The following is a 19,731-nucleotide window of genomic DNA, read 5'->3' on the forward strand; positions in this document are numbered from 1 at the left end:
GGGGATCATGCTCTGTTTCAGAATGTCACAGTACATGTTGGAATTCATGTTTCCCTCAATGAACTGCAGCTCTCAGTGCCAGCAACACTCATGCAGCCAAGACCATGATGCTACCACCACCATGCTTGACTGTAGGCAAGATACAGTTGTCTTGGTACTTCTCACCAGGGCGCCGCCACACATGCTGGACACCATCTGAGCCAAACAAGTTTATCTTGTCTCGTCAGACCACAGGGCATTCCAGTAATCCATGTTCTTGGACTGCTTGTCTTCAGCAAACTGTTTGCGGGCTTTCTTGTGCGTCAGCTTCCTTCTGGGATGACGACCATGCAGACCGAGTTGATGCAGTGTGCGGCGTATGGTCTGAGCACTGACAGGCTGACCTCCCATGTCTTCAACCTCTGCAGCAAAGCTGGCAGCACTCATGTGTCTATTTTTAAAGCCAACCTCTGGATATGACGCCGAACACGTGGACTCAACTTCTTTGGTCGACCCTGGGGAAGCCTGTTCCGAGTGGAACCTGTCCTGGAAAACCGCTGTATGACCTTGGCCACCATGCTGTAGTTCAGTTTCAGGGTGTTAGCAATCTTCTTATAGCCCAGGCCATCTTTGTGGAGAAGCAACATTCTATTTCTCACATCCTCAGAGAGTTCTTTGCCATGAGGTGCCATGTTGAATATCAGTGGCCAGTATGAGAGAATTGTACCCAAAACACCAAATTTAACAGCCCTGCTCCCCGTTTACACCTGGGACCTTGACACATGACACCAGGGAGGGACAACGACACATTTGGGCACAATTTGGACAGTTGTTCACTGTGGGGTGTACTTACTTATGTTGCCAGCTATTTAGACATTAATGGCTGTGTGTTGAGTTATTTTCAGGAGACAGTAAATCTACACTGCTATACAAGCTGTACACTGACTACTCTAAGTTATATCCAAGTTTCATGTCTATAGTGTTGTCCCATGAAAAGATATAATGAAATATTTGCAGAATATGTGAGGGGTGTACTCACTCTGTGATACACTGTATTACTGTATATATGACCTCATATAATAACATTTAAATTAAACCGTTTAGGTCAGGATAGATCTCAACATTTTGCCAGAGGGGAGTGGTTGAAAGGGTTAGAGGTTACAATTAAGGGTTAGGGCCATGCTCAGGGGCCCAACAGTGTCAACTTGCAGTAGTGTGGCTTGAACCAACAACCTTTGGATACTAGTCCAGTACCAAACCAAACCCTGCCTCTAAAACAATCTGAACGACTGTAAAACCTCTATAATTACTTCTGTTTAGTGTCCATATGTTTCTCTCTCTCTCTCTCTCTCTCTCTCTCTCTCTCTCTCTCTCTCTCTCCCTCTCTCTCTCTCTCCTCTCTCTCTCTCTCTCCTCTCTCTCCCTCTCTCTCCTCTCTCTCTCTCTCTCTCTCTCTTCTCTCTCTCTCTCTCCTCTCTCTCTCCTCTCTCTCTCTCTCTCTCTCTCTCTCTCTCTCTCTCTCTCTCTCTCTCTCTCTCTCTCTCTCCCTCTCTCTCTCTCTCTCTCTCTCCCTCTCTCTCTCTCTCTCTCTCTCTCTCTCTCTCTCCTCTCTCTCTCTCTCTCTCTCTCTCTCTCTCTCTCTCTCTCTCTCTCTCTCTCTCTCTCTCTCCTCTCTCTCTCTCTCACTCTCTCTCTCTCTCTCTCTCTCTGCATGCTGGGAGTGGGCGGAGCGTTTGTGAGTGTGTGAGAACGGTGGTGTGTGTGGCGGTGAGCTTGAGCTCTTTTCTTTTTTCTCAGTTACTTTTTTACCCTGGTGTTGGGTTTTTCTGAGTGTCCACCCTTTTCACCTTAAACACTAGTGTTTTCGATAATCCGCCGCGAGCGGTGTGAGGCGAGTAATGGCCTCTCGCCTCGCGGCGGAGATGCCGTCTCTCTCCCGCGCGAACGGGTTCAGGTGCGTCCCCCCAGCCCAGGCTACGGTGGAGGACGTGCTGCTCGCGGTGGGAGAGAAAGTCGGACATGATAAAATCTATTCCGCTTCGCGGATGAATAAAGCCGTGGTGGTGTTTGTGAGGGAAGAGCGGCTGGTTGCTGTACTGGTGGAGAGTGGCATTGAGATTTTGGAGACTTTTGTGCCGGTGTCTCCTTTGTTTACACCGGCGTCGAGGGTCACCGTCTCTAATGTCCCGCCTTTCGTTTCCAACGAGTCTATCAGACAGGAACTAAGCCGTTTTGGGAAGTTTGCGGGTGAAATGAAGCTGATTCCTCTGGGCTGTAGGAACGGGGCACTGAAGCACGTCCTGTCCTTCAGGAGGCAGGTGTTCATGTTTCTAAACAGCCCAGATAAAACGCTTGACGCTGCGTTCCGTGTGTTTCATGATAATAACTCGTACATTATGTACGCGACCACGGACAGTCTGAAATGTTTTCAGTGCGGGAGCAGTAGACATAAGCGATTTGAGTGCCCTTTAAACAAACAGAGGGCAGCGCAGAAGGACCAGGCCTCTACTACAGCTGAACCGAGTGGGGCTCTGGAGAAGGGTGCTGTGAGTGACGCTCCTGCAGATGCTGGAGAGGGTTCGTCAGTGACTCTAGCTCCGGAGGCAAGGCGTGGACAGGAGGTGAGTGAGCGGTTGAAGGGCAGTGGTATCGGCAGTGGGGATGGTCAGGTTCAGGCTGACCAGCTTACAGCCGAGCAGGTGGGTGTAAAGCCTAGCACCCTTATCAGTGGGGTAGCAGGTGGAGTAGGTAATGAGGTTGGGGCTGGTGCTCAAGAGGGAGAGGCAGTTGGTGATGGGGTAGACCGGGTTGTTAAGACCAGTGAACAGATGAATTTGGGAACTGGTGGTGGCACGGATTCGGGGGTTCAGATTGGTGATCACTTGGGGAGTGGAGCTGGTTCTCAGGAGAACATGGGGGTAGAAAGTGGTGTAGTCACAGGGGTTGAGTCTAGTGGTCAGGTGGGGGATATAGTTGAAAGTCAGGTGAATATGGAGAGAGTCTGTGGTGTGGATATAGGTACTGAGTCTGGTGCTCAGGTGGGTGGTGGTGTAGGTGATCTGATGAGTGGAGGTGTTAGTGCTCAGGTGAGTAGTAGTATAAGAGCTCAGGTGAACGAAGGTGTAGGAGCTCAGGTGAATAGTAGCGTAGTAGCTCAGGTAAGCAGAGGTGTTAGTATTCAGGTGAGCAGTAGTGTAGGAGCTGAGGTGAGCAGAGGTGTAGGAGCTCAGGTGAGCGGAGATTTTGAAGAGGCTGGACCGAGCACTGCAGGTGGCAGTTTTCAGGTGCTGGTGTCAGAGGTTGTCAGTGAATCTCAGCCTAGTTTAGCTGTGTCTCAGGAGGAGGCTATGGAGGAGGACAGGATGTCTGAGGTATCTGATTCTGGAGGGAGTCAGTCTGGAGGTGGGATGTTATACTCTGTGGAGCAGATAAACTCGTTTTTGGATGATACTAAGGGCAGACCTGTTGAGGTCAGTGATTTTTTCCCTGACCTGGACAGGTTTGTATGTTCGGCTTTAATGGCACAGAAGAATGTTGGGTATGACATCCTCTCGAAGCAAAAGCGTTTTCGTTTAAAAAAACTTGTTACTTCAATTAGGAAGGTAAAAAGGGCTAAGTCTGGTGTGTGTCGTATGTCTGTTCGTAAAAATGTCTGAACACGGAGCACGTAGGAAGAGGGTCTCTCTTGATCTTTTATTGCTTGTTTCCTGTTCTACTGTTGTCTCTCTCTTATTTCTATCATTATGGGTTTTCTAAGGGTGGGCTCTTTGAATGTTAATGGTTTTAGAGACAAAGATAAACAGGCCCTTTTTTATGAATTTTTTTCTCTTAAGAAATTAAATGTATGTTTTTTACAAGAAACACATAGTGATGATGCCTCAGCTTCTGAGTGGGGTCTGTGGTGGAAAGGGGAATTGTTTCTTAGCCACGGTTCGAATGTTAGCGCAGGTGTTGCTATTCTCTTCTCTCAGTCCAGTAGAGTGAACGTACTGTCTGTTGATGAAATTGTAGCTGGACGACTTCTCATGCTTAAAGCTAGACTCTGTGATCATGTGTTTATTTTTATTAATGTGTATGCCCCAAATAGAGGTGCAGAAAGAGGTGAGCTGTTTGTGAGGCTGGAGCAGTTATTGCAATCCCTACCTTCAGACAGCACAGTTGTGTTGGGAGGGGATTGGAACTGCACTTTGGATTTTGTTAATGATAGAAACGGCGAAGAGCCTCATCCCCAGTCTGCTCAGACTTTGGCCATTACTTTATCTGGTTTTAATTTAGTTGATGTTTGGAGGGAAAAACACCCTTCAGTCAAGCAGTACTCCTGGGTTAGGGTTTTTGAAGGAGGTGTATATGCGGCCCGTTTGGACCGGTTCTATGTTTCTAATAGTGCTCGGAATATGATTAGTCAGTCTACCATTCAGCCCACCTCTTTCTCTGATCATCATTTATGTACTGTAGTCTTTTCTGTTGTTCCTCAGTCCTCTGGTAGTCCAATGTGGTATTTTAATAAGGCACTTTTAGTAGATAAAAAATTTTGCAATACTTTTAAACTGTTTTGGGGAGAGTGGGTTGGTAAGAAGGGTGATTTTGTAAACCTTATGCAATGGTGGGAAGTGGGGAAGGCCCAAATTAAAGCCTTCTGTCAGGACTTTACCGCATATTCCACCTCTAAATTGAGGGCAGCAGTTAGTAAATTGGAACAAGACATTTCTAAAATACACGACTCTATGTTCCTTCAAAATTCACTGGATCTGCGGGCGGATCTTACGATTAAGTTACAGGAACTGAGTGATATTTTAAAGGAGAAGGCAAAGGGAGCTTTGGTGCGGTTCAGGTTCATGTCTGTGCGGGACATGGATGCTCCTACTGTTTTCTTTTTTAATTTAGAGAAATCTTCTCATCGACATAAATCACTGGTGTCTGTCCGCAAAGCTGACGGAACTATTACGACAGAACCGGCGGAGGTGAGAAGATTGGCTGTGGACTTTTATTCTGAACTGTATACAGCAGGTGCTAGGGATCAGCATTGCTCCAGGACCCTGCTCGAGGATCTACCTCAACTGGATGATCAACACAAGCAGGACCTGGATGCGACTTTGACTTTCGAGGAGCTCACTGCAGCTGTAACTCAGCTTTCGTCTGGGAGAGCGCCTGGTATTGATGGTCTTCCGGTGGACTTTTACAAGGCTTTCTGGGGGATCATCGGGAGGGACTTGTATGAGGTTCTGCTGGCTGGCCTTGATGCCAAGGTGCTCCCGAGTAGCTGTCAGCGTGCCGTCTTATCCCTCTTACCGAAGAAGGGAGACCTCTGCCTTTTAAAGAACTGGAGACCTGTTTCTCTCTTGTGTTCAGACTATAAGATACTCTCCCGATGTATTGCGAACAGACTAAAAGGTGTGTTAGGCGTGATTGTACATAAGGACCAGTCTTACTGTGTGCCTCGACGCTCTATTTATGATAATTTGTTTTTAATTAGGGACTTATGTGATTTTGCTAGAATGTCTCATTTAGAGTTTGGTTTGTTATCTCTGGACCAAGAAAAGGCATTTGATCGTGTAGATCATGATTATCTTTTTACTGCTCTAAGTGCTTTTGGTTTTGGGGATGGTTTCATGTCCTGGGTGAAATTGCTTTATTCAGGGGCCTCCTGTCTGATAAAGGTGGGAGGGGGTCTGAGTGTCCCCGTCCCCGTCAGTAGGGGGATACGGCAGGGCTGTCCTTTGTCTGGACAACTCTACTCACTTGCAGTGGAACCCCTTCTGGTTTTAATTAGGAAAAGACTGTCGGGCTTAAACATTATGAACAGTTTATATAGAGTCTCTGCCTATGCTGATGACATCACAGTCATAGTGAAAAATGACCAGGATGTTGTGTCCCTGCAGGATACCCTGCAAGTTTACAGCAAGGCCACCTCCGCTAAACTTAACTGGGATAAGACAGAGGCTTTGTGGTGTGGCTCTCAGAGTCCATGCAGTATTTTGCCATTACTCCCGGGAGGGGTTAGGTGGAGCAGGCATGGCATAAAGTTTTTAGGGGTCTGGCTGGGCTCTGAAGAGGCAATAGCAATGAACTGGGAAGGTGTTGTGGAGAAAGTTCGTGCCAGGTTGTCTTCATGGTCCTGGATGCTCCCCCAGTTATCGTACAGGGGTCGAGTGTTGGTCGTGAACAATCTTGTTGCGTCAGCTTTGTGGCACAGATTTACTGTTCTCAACCCACCTAGACAACTGACCGACGACATCCAGAAAATACTGGTGAATTTTTTCTGGTCTGGACACACTGGCTCAGAGCAGCTGTCCTGTCTCTGCCTGTGCAGGAGGGGGGACAGGGTCTTATCGACATCCGGTCCAGAATTGCAACCTTGCGTCTGCAAGCTGTGCAGCGGTTGCTGTACAGAGGGCAGCAGGGCTGGAAGGCCGTTGCCTGTGCCCTTTTGCGGCGCGCTGGTGGTATGGGGCTGGACTGGCATCTGTTCTCCCTTCCGCTGGAAGGGGTGGATTTGAGAGGTTTGACTCCATTTTACACAGCAGTGCTGGAGGCATGGCGTCTGTTCTCTTTTTCGAGGGACGACTCCACTCTGCCTTCAGCGTGGATCTTTGAGGAGCCACTGTTCCACAACCCCTCTTTTCCATCATTGCAACGGGTCTCAGGGGCTTTGAGGACTGCCCTGTTGGAAGGTGGACTTGTCAAGGTTCGTGACCTGCGGAGGGGTAGGGACTGGGTGCATGCGGAGCAGTTGGCTGAGATGGTCGGTCTGAGGTCGGTGCGTGTAGCTCAACAGCTGCTGGACCGGCTGTTGGATGACCTCTCTGCTGATGCCTGTGAGTACCTGAACGCTACCCCTGTGGAGCAACATCTGAGTCAAAATGTCACCTTCCCTGAACTGGTAATGGACATGGACCAGGAGGACCGGCAGGAGGGACAGGGGACACTCCTGTCTTCAGACACCCCTGCTTTGGGACTTTTCAGTGTTCTACACAAGAGGGCCCTGTATCAGGCTTGTGTTAAAACTCTACATCACCGAAGCCTGAGGGATGTGAAGGAGTCTGGGTGGGCTGAGGTTGTTTCGGCTGATGCTTCCCCTAAACGTAGCTGGCGGTCCCTGTACAAAAGACCCATTGAAAAGAGGGTGGGTGACCTCCAGTGGAGGATTGTGCATGGGATTATAGCCACAAACAGACACGTGGCACGGATTGATCCCGCACTTGGGGACGGTTGTCCTTTTTGTGGTGAGACTGAGACCTTGTCTCACTTGTTCTTGCTGTGTGCCCGGCTACATCCCATTTTGGGTGTGATTAAAGAGTGGGGCGTGAAATTTTTAGGCTTCTTTACTGACTGTCTTTTCATTTATGGTCCCAAGTATTCAGCTTCTAATAAGGACAGAGTAGTGATTTTAAATTTTCTATACGGTGCTGCGAAACTAGCCATCTGGTGCACAAGGAAAAATAAACTGAAAGGTACTTGGGGTATTGACCCTGTCCTAATGGTCAGGGGTTTAATTCTGAAGAGGCTAACTGTGGAGTTTAGCTACTACACTGTAACTGACAATGTGGACCATTTCTTTACCGTGTGGGGGGATGGGGGCCTGCTTTGTGAGCCCGATGGTCTGGCTGGTTTTGTGTTGAATTTGTGACTGGACTGTTTTTTTTTTTTTATTGTGTGTGTTTTTATTTGTTTTATTTCAGTTAGTGGATTTGGAATTGGCTACTGGTTTTATTTTGTAAATAATCTTGAATAAAATGTGTGTTGAAAAGTCAAAGTCTCTCTCTCTCTCTCTCTCTCTCTCTCTCTCTCTCTCTCTCTCTCTCTCTCTCTCTCTCTCTCTCTCTCTCTCAGTTCAGTTCAGTTCAGTGGTGCTTTATTGGCATGAATGTAATTAGATACACTATTGCCAAAGCGGTAAACAATAAACAGTAAATAGAAATGAGAAAATAAGATACATATATATAAAGATAATAATAATAAAAAAAATAACTAATAAAACAGATTAAAAATACAACTCTAGAATTAAAGTTATTTACAGGATTATTAGTGATCAATAAATAAATAAAATTAATAAAATAAATAAAAATAAAAACCCTGTAATATCAGTAAAAATCAATAATAATTTCAGTCCGCTCTTCTCTCCCAGTATGTAGGGCAGTTTGTGTGTGTTACTGCAGTGTAGGAACTCAGGGGAATTGCATACGTAAACATTCATATTAATTTAAAGGATGTTCAATAACCTTAGTAATTAGCCTTAAAAAATTAACATGAACAAATTAGAACAACAAGTATATAAAGTGTGTACAGGTCCTTCTCAAAAAATTAGCATATTGTGATAAAGTTCATTATTTTCCATAATGTAATGATAAAAATTAAACTTTCATATATTTTAGATTCATTGCACACCAACTGAAATATTTCAGGTCTTTTATTGTTTTAATACTGATGATTTTGGCATACAGCTCATGAAAACCCAAAATTCCTATCTCAAAAAATTAGCATATCATGAAAAGGTTCTCTAAACGAGCTATTAACCTAATCATCTGAATCAACGAATTAACTCTAAACACCTGCAAACGATTCCTGAGGCTTTTAAAATCTCCCAGCCTGGTTCATTACTCAAAACTGCAATCATGGGTAAGACTGCCGACCTGACTGCTGTCCAGAAGGCCATCATTGACACCCTCAAGCAAGAGGGTAAGACACAGAAAGAAATTTCTGAACGAATAGGCTGTTCCCAGAGTGCTGTATCAAGGCACCTCAGTGGGAAGTCTGTGGGAAGGAAAAAGTGTGGCAGAAAACGCTGCACAACGAGAAGAGGTGACCGGACCCTGAGGAAGATTGTGGAGAAGGGCCGATTCCAGACCTTGGGGGACCTGCGGAAGCAGTGGACTGAGTCTGGAGTAGAAACATCCAGAGCCACCGTGCACAGGCGTGTGCAGGAAATGGGCTACAGGTGCCGCATTCCCCAGGTCAAGCCACTTTTGAACCAGAGAAGCAGCACTGGACTGTTGCTCAGTGGTCCAAAGTACTGTTTTCGGATGAAAGCAAATTTTGCATGTCATTCGGAAATCAAGGTGCCAGAGTCTGGAGGAAGACTGGGGAGAAGGAAATGCCAAAATGCCTGAAGTCCAGTGTCAAGTACCCACAGTCAGTGATGGTCTGGGGTGCCATGTCAGCTGCTGGTGTTGGTCCACTGTGTTTTATCAAGGGCAGGGTCAATGCAGCTAGCTATCAGGAGATTTTGGAGCACTTCATGCTTCCATCTGCTGAAAAGCTTTATGGAGATGAAGATTTCATTTTTCAGCACGACCTGGCACCTGCTCACAGTGCCAAAACCACTGGTGAATGGTTTACTGACCATGGTATTACTGTGCTCAATTGGCCTGCCAACTCTCCTGACCTGAACCCCATAGAGAATCTGTGGGATATTGTGAAGAGAAAGTTGAGAGACACAAGACCCAACACTCTGGATGAGCTTAAGGCCGCTATCGAAGCATCCTGGGCCTCCATAACACCTCAGCAGTGCCACAGGCTGATTGCCTCCATGCCACGCCGCATTGAAGCAGTCATTTCTGCAAAAGGATTCCCGACCAAGTATTGAGTGCATAACTGAACATAATTATTTGAAGGTTGACTTTTTTTGTATTAAAAACACTTTTCTTTTATTGGTCGGATGAAATATGCTAATTTTTTGAGATAGGAATTTTGGGTTTTCATGAGCTGTATGCCAAAATCATCAGTATTAAAACAATAAAAGACCTGAAATATTTCAGTTGGTGTGCAATGAATCTAAAATATATGAAAGTTTAATTTTTATCATTACATTATGGAAAATAATGAACTTTATCACAATATGCTAATTTTTTGAGAAGGACCTGTATATGTATGTGTGGAAAAAGTATTTGTAAGTGTGTGTGTGTGCGTGCGTGTGCGTGCATTTGATGGTGTGTGTGTATGGTGTGTGTATGATGATGTGTGTGTGCGAGTATGTGTGAGTGTGTATGGGATACAGTATAAGGTCACTCACTGTCCCTCACCTGGTGGCAGGTGTGTAAGTAGAGAGCTGCGAGTGTGCAGCTCGCTCTGTGCTCCCCCAGTAGGTAGGGCAGCTTGTCAGGGTTTGAGAGAGAATTAAAATTGGGGATAATTTTGTTGATTTTGGTAAAAAATTGTTTTCGAATGTGTGTGTATTTTGTACATTCAGTGAGGAAGTGCAGCTCTGTCTCTATTTGGTTTGAAGAGCAGTGTTGACACACTCTCTCCTCTCTGGGCATCCAGGACTGTCTGTGTCGTCCCGTCTCGATGGCCAGGCTGTGTTCGCTGAGTCTGTACCTTGTCAAGCTGTTTCTGAGTTTTGGATCAGTTATAGTGCTGAGATAATCTGCTACACTATACTGTCTATTTAGAGCCAAATAACATTGTAGTTTACTTTGGAGTTTAGTTTGTGTTTCCCAATAGGCCAAATAGTTTATCTTTAATTCATGTGTAATTTGATCAGTTCTGATTAGGTTCTGGTCTTGAGTCTTAATAGTGTTAGTCTGTGTTAGTGGTGTGTTAGTATGTGTTAATGGTGTGTTAATGCAGTGACTCAGGACCAGTTGGATGAGGGGACTGGTATCTTTGCTCAGCTCTTGGTATTGCAGAGCTTTGTAATGATACGAGTGTGGGTCGCTCTCTTTTAGATGATTCCAGAATTTTATTGCCCTTTTTTGTATATTAATAATAAGTGGGTATCGGCCTAATTCTGCCCTGCACACATTGTTGGTGGTGTGTCTGTGCACCTTTAATATTGTTTTACAAAATTCTGTGTGCAGGGTCTCAATTGGATGTTGTTCCCATTTGTTAAATTGTTGGTGTGTAAGCGGGCCCCACACTTCACTGCCATACAGGGCAATTGGTTCAATTATTGCGCCAAATATTTTGAGCCAAATTTTGATGATGAACTAATGTTTAGTCCAAGGTAGGTATAGTTTTTAGAGTGTTCAATTTCATGATGTCCTAATTTAAATGTGTGTTTGGTTCCCTGAGATCTGGATCTTTTCTGGAAGGTCATAATTTTAGTATTTTTGAGGTTGACTGTCAGGGCCCAGGTCTGACAGTACTGCTGCAGCAGGTCCAGTTTGTGCTGGAGACCCTGAGCGCTGGGGCCCAACTCTCTCTCTCTCTCTCTCTCTCTCTCTCTCTCTCTCTCTCTTATAGGGTTTAGGATTGTTTCTTTGTTTGTCTTTCTTTGTTCTGGCACAACATGTTTAGAAAAAAATTCTTAACATTAAACATTAGTTACAGAAAAATATGTCATGTGGAATACATCACATCGATTGTGGACCGATTTACTGTGGGGTAAAAACAGTGGAGGTACTAAGTTATGCGCTTTACATGAGGCCTACTCCGAGCAGCTGCGGTCACAGTGGGCGGTCACTGCTTAACTCCGCCCCATTGTCTTCAACTAGGTCCGGTAGAGGGGAATAACAGGCTCGCTGTGAACGCTCGTCCTGCATTGACTCGCTTCATCTCGACGAGAGCAGTAACCATGTCTGGCAGAGGAAAAGGCGGCTTTGATCAGTAATCCTCTTCAAACACGTGAACGTTTTGGCCGCAGCACCTTACGGTGTTTGCGGCCGCTAAGTACAAACATTTGAAAGTATGGCTTCCAGTTTGTCTTTTCGAGAGTCATATAATAACCGTTTTCTCAAATACTGGGCGAAAATCTCCTTCATAGGATCTGGATCTGCTCCAAGCAGAGATGAGGTGGCAGAAAAGCTTTTTATGTCCCAGTCGGTGAGTGGGGAAGACATTTTCTCCTTCATCAGCCTTCCAAACCGGAAAGACTTTGAACTTTGTTTTCGTAACGAAAGATCATTACGAGTTTTCATGGACATTTACAATTCAAACAAAGAACAATGGAGAGATTTCGAAATATTCTCACCTTTGCAGTTTGACATAAAAACAGTGATTGTGAAATTTTGGACAGGAAGAATTCCAGATGAAGATGTGGAGCTGTATTTACGTCGCTTCTGTAACATTGTAAAACCAGCCATTAAGCCTGTGGATCGGTTCGGCATTTGGTATGGGATTAGGAAATATCAAGTGAGAATTAAGAAAGACCTCAACAACCAAGACATAGGGATTCCAAACAACATCTCACTGGGTCCGTACAATGGGAAAATTATCTACCAAGGCCAAATTTCCAGATGTTATACATGTCAAGCGACTGATCACATTGCTAAAGAATGTAAGGAGGTGAAATGTTGGCAATGTAGCAGTTTTGGACATAAAGCTAAAGATTGTAACAACTCTGCAATTTGTAATTTATGTGGAACCGTGGGTCACACTTTCTTTATGTGCCCTAACTCTTATGCTAACCGTTCTAAGACAAGCTTTGGCACAGAAGTAAAGGAAAACCTTTTTGAAAGTGTACAACCGTTATCAACGACTGAGGCTGGGGAAAAAAATATTCCACCTGAAGCCAATTCTAGTAATGAACCTGAATTATCACAGACAAAGGATAAACAACAAAATGAAATGGATCAAACTGAAAGCCTTTTTATTAATACAACTTTGGAGGAAAATGGGACTGTTACAGAATGTAAAAATGTTGAAGATTTAAAGCAAACTGGTAATAACGACAGCAGTGAAACATCATCAACAGAGGACAGCAGCAGTGGTTCATCCAGCAGTGACGATTCATCTACAACTGAGTCGGGAGAGGAGTCAACTAAAGGTTCAGCATCGGAGTCGTGCAACATTGCTTTAAAAGTTTCACTTATCTCTAATGAAGGAACTGAGGATATACGCCAGGACGACACGTCTGCTTCCAAGGAACTGAAAGAGAAACGCAGTTCTTCATTAAATCCTCATGTGCGAAAAGAGGAACTTCACCGAAACAAGAAGGGTCGAAGTATGGAGCACACAAGCACAGGAACAAAGACTTCTGAACACCTGACAGACAGCAACGACAAACGGAAATGGAATTATTCAGAAGAGACTGAAGGTAATGAAGTTTTAGTTACTAAAAAGGTTAAAAAGAAAATTCAAAAATGATCTTTCTAAATGTCCTTTAATAGTTTATTGGTTGCTTCTTGTAATGTAAGAGGAATTCAGTCAGCTTCTAATAGATTTAAAAAGATACAATTATTGTTAAGGGAGAATTTTGATATTTTATGTGTGCAAGAAACTCGGCTTTCAAATGTAAATGATGTTAAAGATGTACAAAGTTTGTGGTTTAAAAATAAGAGTTTCCTTTCAATCGGGGAAAGTAAAGCTGACGGTATCGGAATTATGTTTTATAAAGAAAATGTAAAAGTTATTCAATTACGTGAAATTATTCCAGGCAGATTAATGTTTATTGATGTGTTTTGGTTTGATAAAAAAATCAGAGTAATAAATATATACACGGCTCAAGACAAAAGTAAGAAAATCCAACTTTTTAATAAAGTTAAAGCATTATTATGTGTAGGGTTTTATATTATAGTGTGTGGTGATTTTAACACAATTACCGATGAAAAAGATAGAATTTCAAATAAACCATTTAAATTAAGTAGGGAAGGAAAAGTTTTAAAACAAATTATGGAAGAGTATTGTATGCAAGACACTTTTAGAATAATGTGTCCTGATCGAATTGACTTTACTAGATCTGATAGCTCATGTCAAACTAGAATTGATAGAATTTATGTTAATAAAAATTTTCAAGTAAAATCTTATAAGACAAAATTAATTATTGAATCCGATCATTTGACAGTGATATCCAAGATTGATTTTAAAAAAGAGATTAGTAAAAATTATTGGAAACTAAATATAAATATTTTAAAGCATCCAGAAGTAATCATGGGATTAAAAGAAGAGTTGTTTAGAATCATGTCTTTAAATTTATTTATAAAAAATGATTGTAAATTGTGGGAAATTCTAAAAATTCAGATCAAATATTTTTTAAAACACGGAAGTAAAATGGTAAATCAGAAAAAAAATAAAAGGTATAACTATATTATGAAAAAATATATTAATTTAAAACAAAAACGTTTTTTAACGGACTACGAAGATAATGAATTATCAGATTTAAGAAAAGAAATAGATACCTTAAATAATGAGTCCTTGACAAAATTGCAAATTCAAATAGGATATAATTCTGATGAAACTTTAAATTCATCTCAAGTGACTCATTTATACTCCCAAAAAAGACAAAAGGCTTACATTAGTTCTATCAAAGATAAAAATGGTACAGTAGTTACAGATGCTAAAGAGATAATGAATACTATTAAAGATTTGTGTGAAGATATGTATAAGGAAATTGAAATTGATAAAAAATCTTTAAAATCCTTCTTAGACTTTAAACATAATACAAATTATGACTATTTAGGCGAAAGTATTAAAGAATGTGAAGTGGTGTCTGCTATTAAACAACTGAATCTTAAAAAATCTCCTGGTAAAGATGGTTTGCCATCTGAATTTTATCACTTTGATATTCTTGTTTTTTCAAATTTATTAACACGGGTGTTTAATTTAGGTGTAAAAAGAGGTTATATGCATGACACTTTTTATGATGGTGTTTTATCTTTATTGTATAAGAAGGGAGATGTAAATGATATTAATAATTGGAGACACTTAACCTTAATGAACATCGATTACAAAATTTTCGCCAAAATAATAATGAATAGGTTAGAAGATGTATTAAATTCAATAATAATTAAAGAACAAACCTGTGCTATCAAAGGAAGACTAATGTGGGATAATTTAAATATTTCGAGGGAATTGGTGTTTGAGAGTGGTGAAAGTTTTTATATGGTCACTTTGGACCAGAAGAAAGCCTTTGATTTTGTATCAAGAGAATATTTATGGGAAGTTTTGAAAATGTATAATTTTTCTGATGATTTCATTGCCATGATTAAGTGTATGTATATAAAATCTAATGTGCAGATTAATGTTAATGGTAATTTGACAGAATGTTTTCAAGTCATGAGAGGTGTTAAACAAGGTTGTCCCCTCAGTGCTGCCCTTTATGTTCTTGGCTTAAGTCCATTAATTACTAAAATTCGAAATGATAAACGACTACAAGGAGTTAGATTAGGTGACAACCAATTTATAATTTCTGCATATGCTGATGATATTACTGTGTTCATTAAAACAAGAAAAGATTTAGACATTATTTACGAACATTTCTCCTTATATGAGAAAGTGTCGGGAGCCACCCTGAATGTTTTAAAATCAGAATGTGTGTGGATTGGAGACATTAATAAAAAATTTCCAATTGATGTACCTGAGACTGAACATCTTAAAGTCCTAGGTATATATTTTGATAACAATGGCTGTGTAGATTATAACTGGAAAGAAAAAGAACAAATTATTAAAGAAGAATTTAGTAAATGGAAAAATTGTAATTTAAGTTATAAAACAAGAATAAATATGGTTAAGACCTTTATCTTATCAAAAATAATATTTTTATCCTGTATTTTCCCTCCCACAGATAAATGGCTTAAAAATATGAATAAATTATGTTGTAATTTTATTTGGAATTCAACACGTGAAGTAACTAAGCGTGAACTTTTATATAAACAGAAAAAAATGGGTGGTCTAGGAGCAATTGATCTTTCCATTAAAACAAAAATTTTTGTATGTAAAATTATTGCAAATGGCATTTACAGACAAGCTGATTGGATTGGAAACATCACAAATTGGAAACAGAAAAAAGGCCGCTCTAGAGCTTTAGTTCCTTATTATAAATTAATTTATGGTGATTTTATAAATAAATTTAATGTTTTGAATATAGATTGGATTAAGGATTCTAATAAAAAGATTTACAAGCTAATAGTAGATTTGAAATATTGTAATATAGTGGATTTTAGAGGCCTTAGAGAGGAAGAAAAGAAAGAATGTGTAAATAATATTTTATGTAAAAAAATATCTGAGAAGTTAAGGGATATTACATGGTTGGTAGCAGTGAGGAGACTTCCAGTGAGATCTGTAGTGAAGTGGAGTTGTTTTGTGAAGACAAACATGTGCCCTATGCCAAAATGCCAGACAGAGGAAACTTTAGAACATTTTATTCTAGAGTGTTATCGTTCCCAAGAAGTATGGAGCAAAATGGAAAATTTAGGTCTTGAGATTAAAATTCATATGAAGTCCGTCTGTTTCGGTATTTTTGATGAAATCATGTCTAAAGATAAACATGACTTCTTGTGGTTAGTACTGTGTATTGTGAAGTCTAAATTATGGAAAACAAGATGCAGAATGACTATTGACCAACAGTTTGTTTCAGCAGAGAATGTTTATAAAAATATAAGAACTGAACTGAAAAGAATACGAACAATGAATATTTTATTTAAGGACTCTGAATTGTGGAAGATTTTAAAATTGTAAATGATTGTCTTGATAATGTAATGTAATTTCCATGTACTCTGATGAAGTTTAAATAAAATATTAAAAAGAAAGGGCGGCAAAGGTCTTGGAAAAGGAGGCGCTAAACGTCACCGCAAAGTTCTCCGTGATAACATCCAGGGTATTACTAAACCCGCCATCCGCCGTTTGGCTCGCCGTGGCGGTGTGAAGCGTATTTCCGGCTTGATCTACGAGGAGACCCGCGGTGTGCTCAAGGTTTTCCTTGAGAACGTCATCCGTGATGCCGTCACCTACACCGAGCATATGGATATATGTAAAGATAGATAAATGGGGAAAAAATAAGTCGTACATATTGATTTGTTAATTTTACCATGTCATAAATCATGTGGTTTATGCCGTGTGAGTCTATGAAACGATATTACATTTATTTACACATTATCTGGGGAAATTGCACTTTTTCTGTGGAAATGGGTGGCTCTTAAAAGAGCCTTTTGGTTAGAACACGAGAGCGACTTTACTTGGACTTGGCTCCTTTCTCGGTCTTCTTGGGTAACAGAACAGCCTGGATGTTAGGCAGCACACCGCCCTGAGCGATGGTTACACCTCCAAGCAGTCTGTTCAACTCCTCGTCGTTACGCACGGCCAACTGCAGATGACGAGGGATGATACGAGACTTCTTGTTATCTCTGGCGGCGTTACCAGCCAACTCGAGGATCTCAGCGGTCAGATACTCCAGCACGGCAGCCAAGTAGACAGGAGCACCAGCTCCCACACGCTCGGCGTAATTTCCCTTACGTAGCAGTCTGTGAACACGGCCCACGGGGAACTGAAGGCCGGCACGGGATGAACGAGTCTTGGCCTTAGCCCTAGTCTTACCGGTGGTCTTCCCTCGGCCACTCATTTTGATGATCAGATGTGTTCGTCGAACAAAACTGAAGTAAACTGAGAAAGAGCTCGAAACGGTGTAATATAGGCAAACTGGCTCTCTCCTATTGGCTTAGAGCGACGGCACAGCTGAGCCAATCCTAAACGCGCCGTCATGTCTCAGGGAAACACATACACGCCCCCTCACATACTGCCCCCCCCCCCTCCTCCCCTCTCTTCTCCTCCGTTCTCCCGCCCGTGTAATGTATGATACAGAAAAGCTTCTTTTTAGCAACAATTACATTATATTATGTCACAATAACATTTACACTAACAATTACATTATGTAAGGAGCTCATATACGTGAGTGCACATACATATACACATTTATACGGACAGTTTTATGGGGATGTGTGACAAAATCATTATTACACATAAAACAGGACCAGTTATACTTAGTGTTTTTAACTCCTTGCTTATCACTCTCTCCACAAAATATGTATGTATGGATGGTTGCATGTATGAATAGTTGTATGTTTGCATGCATGCTTATATGTATGTATGTGTTTAGGAAACGCGACTCTTTATGGGAGGATATAGGTGGCTCTTAAAAGAGCCGTTTTAAGAAAACGAAGTTAATAAAACATGAACAAGTTTACTTCTTCTTGGGTGCAGCTCTTTTGGCCTTGGCCGCTTTAGGCTTAGCGGTCTTGGGTTTGGCTGCCTTGGCTTTTTTAGGACTCTTGGCTGCCTTCTTGGGGGTCGCCGGCTTCTTAGGGCTCTTGGTGGCTTTCTTAGCAGCAGCAGCGGGTTTCTTGACCTTCTTGGGAGACTTCTTAGCTGCGGGCTTCTTGGCTGTTACCTTCTTGGGCTTCTTTGCAGCGGCGGGTTTCTTTGCGGCCTTTTTCACTTTAGGAGCGGCGGCTTTTTTGGCCGCGGGTTTCTTCACCTCGGTCTGCTTCTTGTTGAGCTTGAAAGAGCCTGAAGCGCCGGTGCCCTTGGTCTGCACCAGGGTGCCCTTGGTCACCAGGCTTTTGACGGCGAGTTTGACGCGGGAGTTGTTCTTCTCCACGTCGTATCCACCTGCAGACAGAGCTTTCTTCAGGGCGGCCAGGGACACGCCGCTCCTCTCCTTGGAAGCGGAAACAGCTTTGACGATCAGCTCGCCGACGCTGGGACCCGCTTTCTTGGGTTTGGCCGCGGTCTTCTTTTTAGGAGCCTTGGCGGGGGCCGAGCTGGCCGGTGCTGGAGCTTCTTCTACCATCGTTGTTGGAGCTAAAACGGCGCTAAGAAAGAGCGAGTGAAGCGCTGTGCTCTGTTGTACAGAGATTCCTCCCTCTTACGAGAGGGGGCGGGGCTTTATAGCACACATGAGAACTGTGCAGACTCAGCTCGCCCAGCGCAGCGTCTGTGTGCTTCCGTGACACATGCGCACTTGTGTTTTCTCATGGCAAATAACGATTAAAATACAAGTCCTGATATAAAATGCGAGGTAATAAAGTGCACGTCGGCCGAACATAAGTTCTCTCGTTCATGTAAAAGCCCGCAAAGGGAACCTAACGATGCTCTGTTTCCTTGTGTTCTGCTAAAACAGCACACCGCTCCTGATGCGTAAAGCGACGCAGCGCACATTTCACATCTTATTACACGTAAAAATATGCTGAGGAAACCCGATCTTCTTGTAGACACAGGCTGAAAAGAGCAAACCAGACCTTGGTGTTTTCCACATGTATTTATAAGCGGATGTGAGCTTCCTTTTCTACTAGAAAAATAGGCTGTTTAGTGCGATGTAAAACACAGCTACCAAGCAGGACTAGGTCGAGTCCAGGGTGCTTAACTGCCATGTAGCTGAAAGAACAAATGGAAAAAAAAAACTAAAAATAAATAATAAACATAACAATTTAGAATAATGATGATGATAATAAGAAGAATATTTAATGTTAACCATAATACTGGTAATAGTACTAATGGCCAAAAAAACAACCGTATTCACAATGATGCTTTTTCTAATTTGGAAATTCATGTGTTTCAGCCGCAACGATAGCAAACAAGTGTTAACAAGTGTCATAAGCGACTTCTAAAGCAAAATCCACAAACACATAAAGAAAATCTCGACTTCAAGAAACTCCTGTGGCCTGACCGAAGCCCCACTGCACAGCTGAGGAATTCAGGTTTTCCGTAATATCGATCAAGGCCCTCCTGAAATCAACATCAGTTGTTATGGGTTTTCTAAGGGTGGGCTCTTTGAATGTTAATGGTTTTAGAGACAAAGATAAACAGGCCCTTTTTTATGAATTTTTTTCTCTTAAGAAATTAAATGTATGTTTTTTACAAGAAACACATAGTGATGATGCCTCAGCTTCTGAGTGGGGTCTGTGGTGGAAAGGGGAATTGTTTCTTAGCCACGGTTCGAATGTTAGCGCAGGTGTTGCTATTCTCTTCTCTCAGTCCAGTAGAGTGAACGTACTGTCTGTTGATGAAATTGTAGCTGGACGACTTCTCATGCTTAAAGCTAGACTCTGTGATCATGTGTTTATTTTTATTAATGTGTATGCCCCAAATAGAGGTGCAGAAAGA

At 42.2% G+C, this 19,731-nt stretch overlaps 1 protein-coding gene and 1 pseudogene across 1 annotated transcript; one reads left to right on the forward strand and one right to left on the reverse strand.

Annotated features, from left to right (window-relative positions):
• The window catches only part of LOC134315253 (hexokinase-1-like), an 80,152-nt pseudogene that overhangs the window by 14,056 nt on the left and 46,365 nt on the right, over nt 1-19,731 (forward strand).
• Nucleotides 16,798-17,191, reverse strand: LOC134315255 (histone H2A-like). The gene has a single exon (XM_062996339.1). The coding sequence runs from the start codon at nt 17,189-17,191 to the stop codon at nt 16,805-16,807; it is 387 nt and encodes a 128-aa protein (XP_062852409.1). The 3' UTR covers nt 16,798-16,804.

The sequence above is a fragment of the Trichomycterus rosablanca genome, chromosome 5 (assembly GCF_030014385.1).
Source record: "Trichomycterus rosablanca isolate fTriRos1 chromosome 5, fTriRos1.hap1, whole genome shotgun sequence".
Classification (NCBI taxonomy): domain Eukaryota; kingdom Metazoa; phylum Chordata; class Actinopteri; order Siluriformes; family Trichomycteridae; genus Trichomycterus; species Trichomycterus rosablanca.

Bases quoted from the DNA above. Each gene is read 5' to 3' on its own strand.
- LOC134315255 (XM_062996339.1), bottom strand. From the start codon at position 17,191: ATGAGTGGCCGAGGGAAGACCACCGGTAAGACTAGGGCTAAGGCCAAG.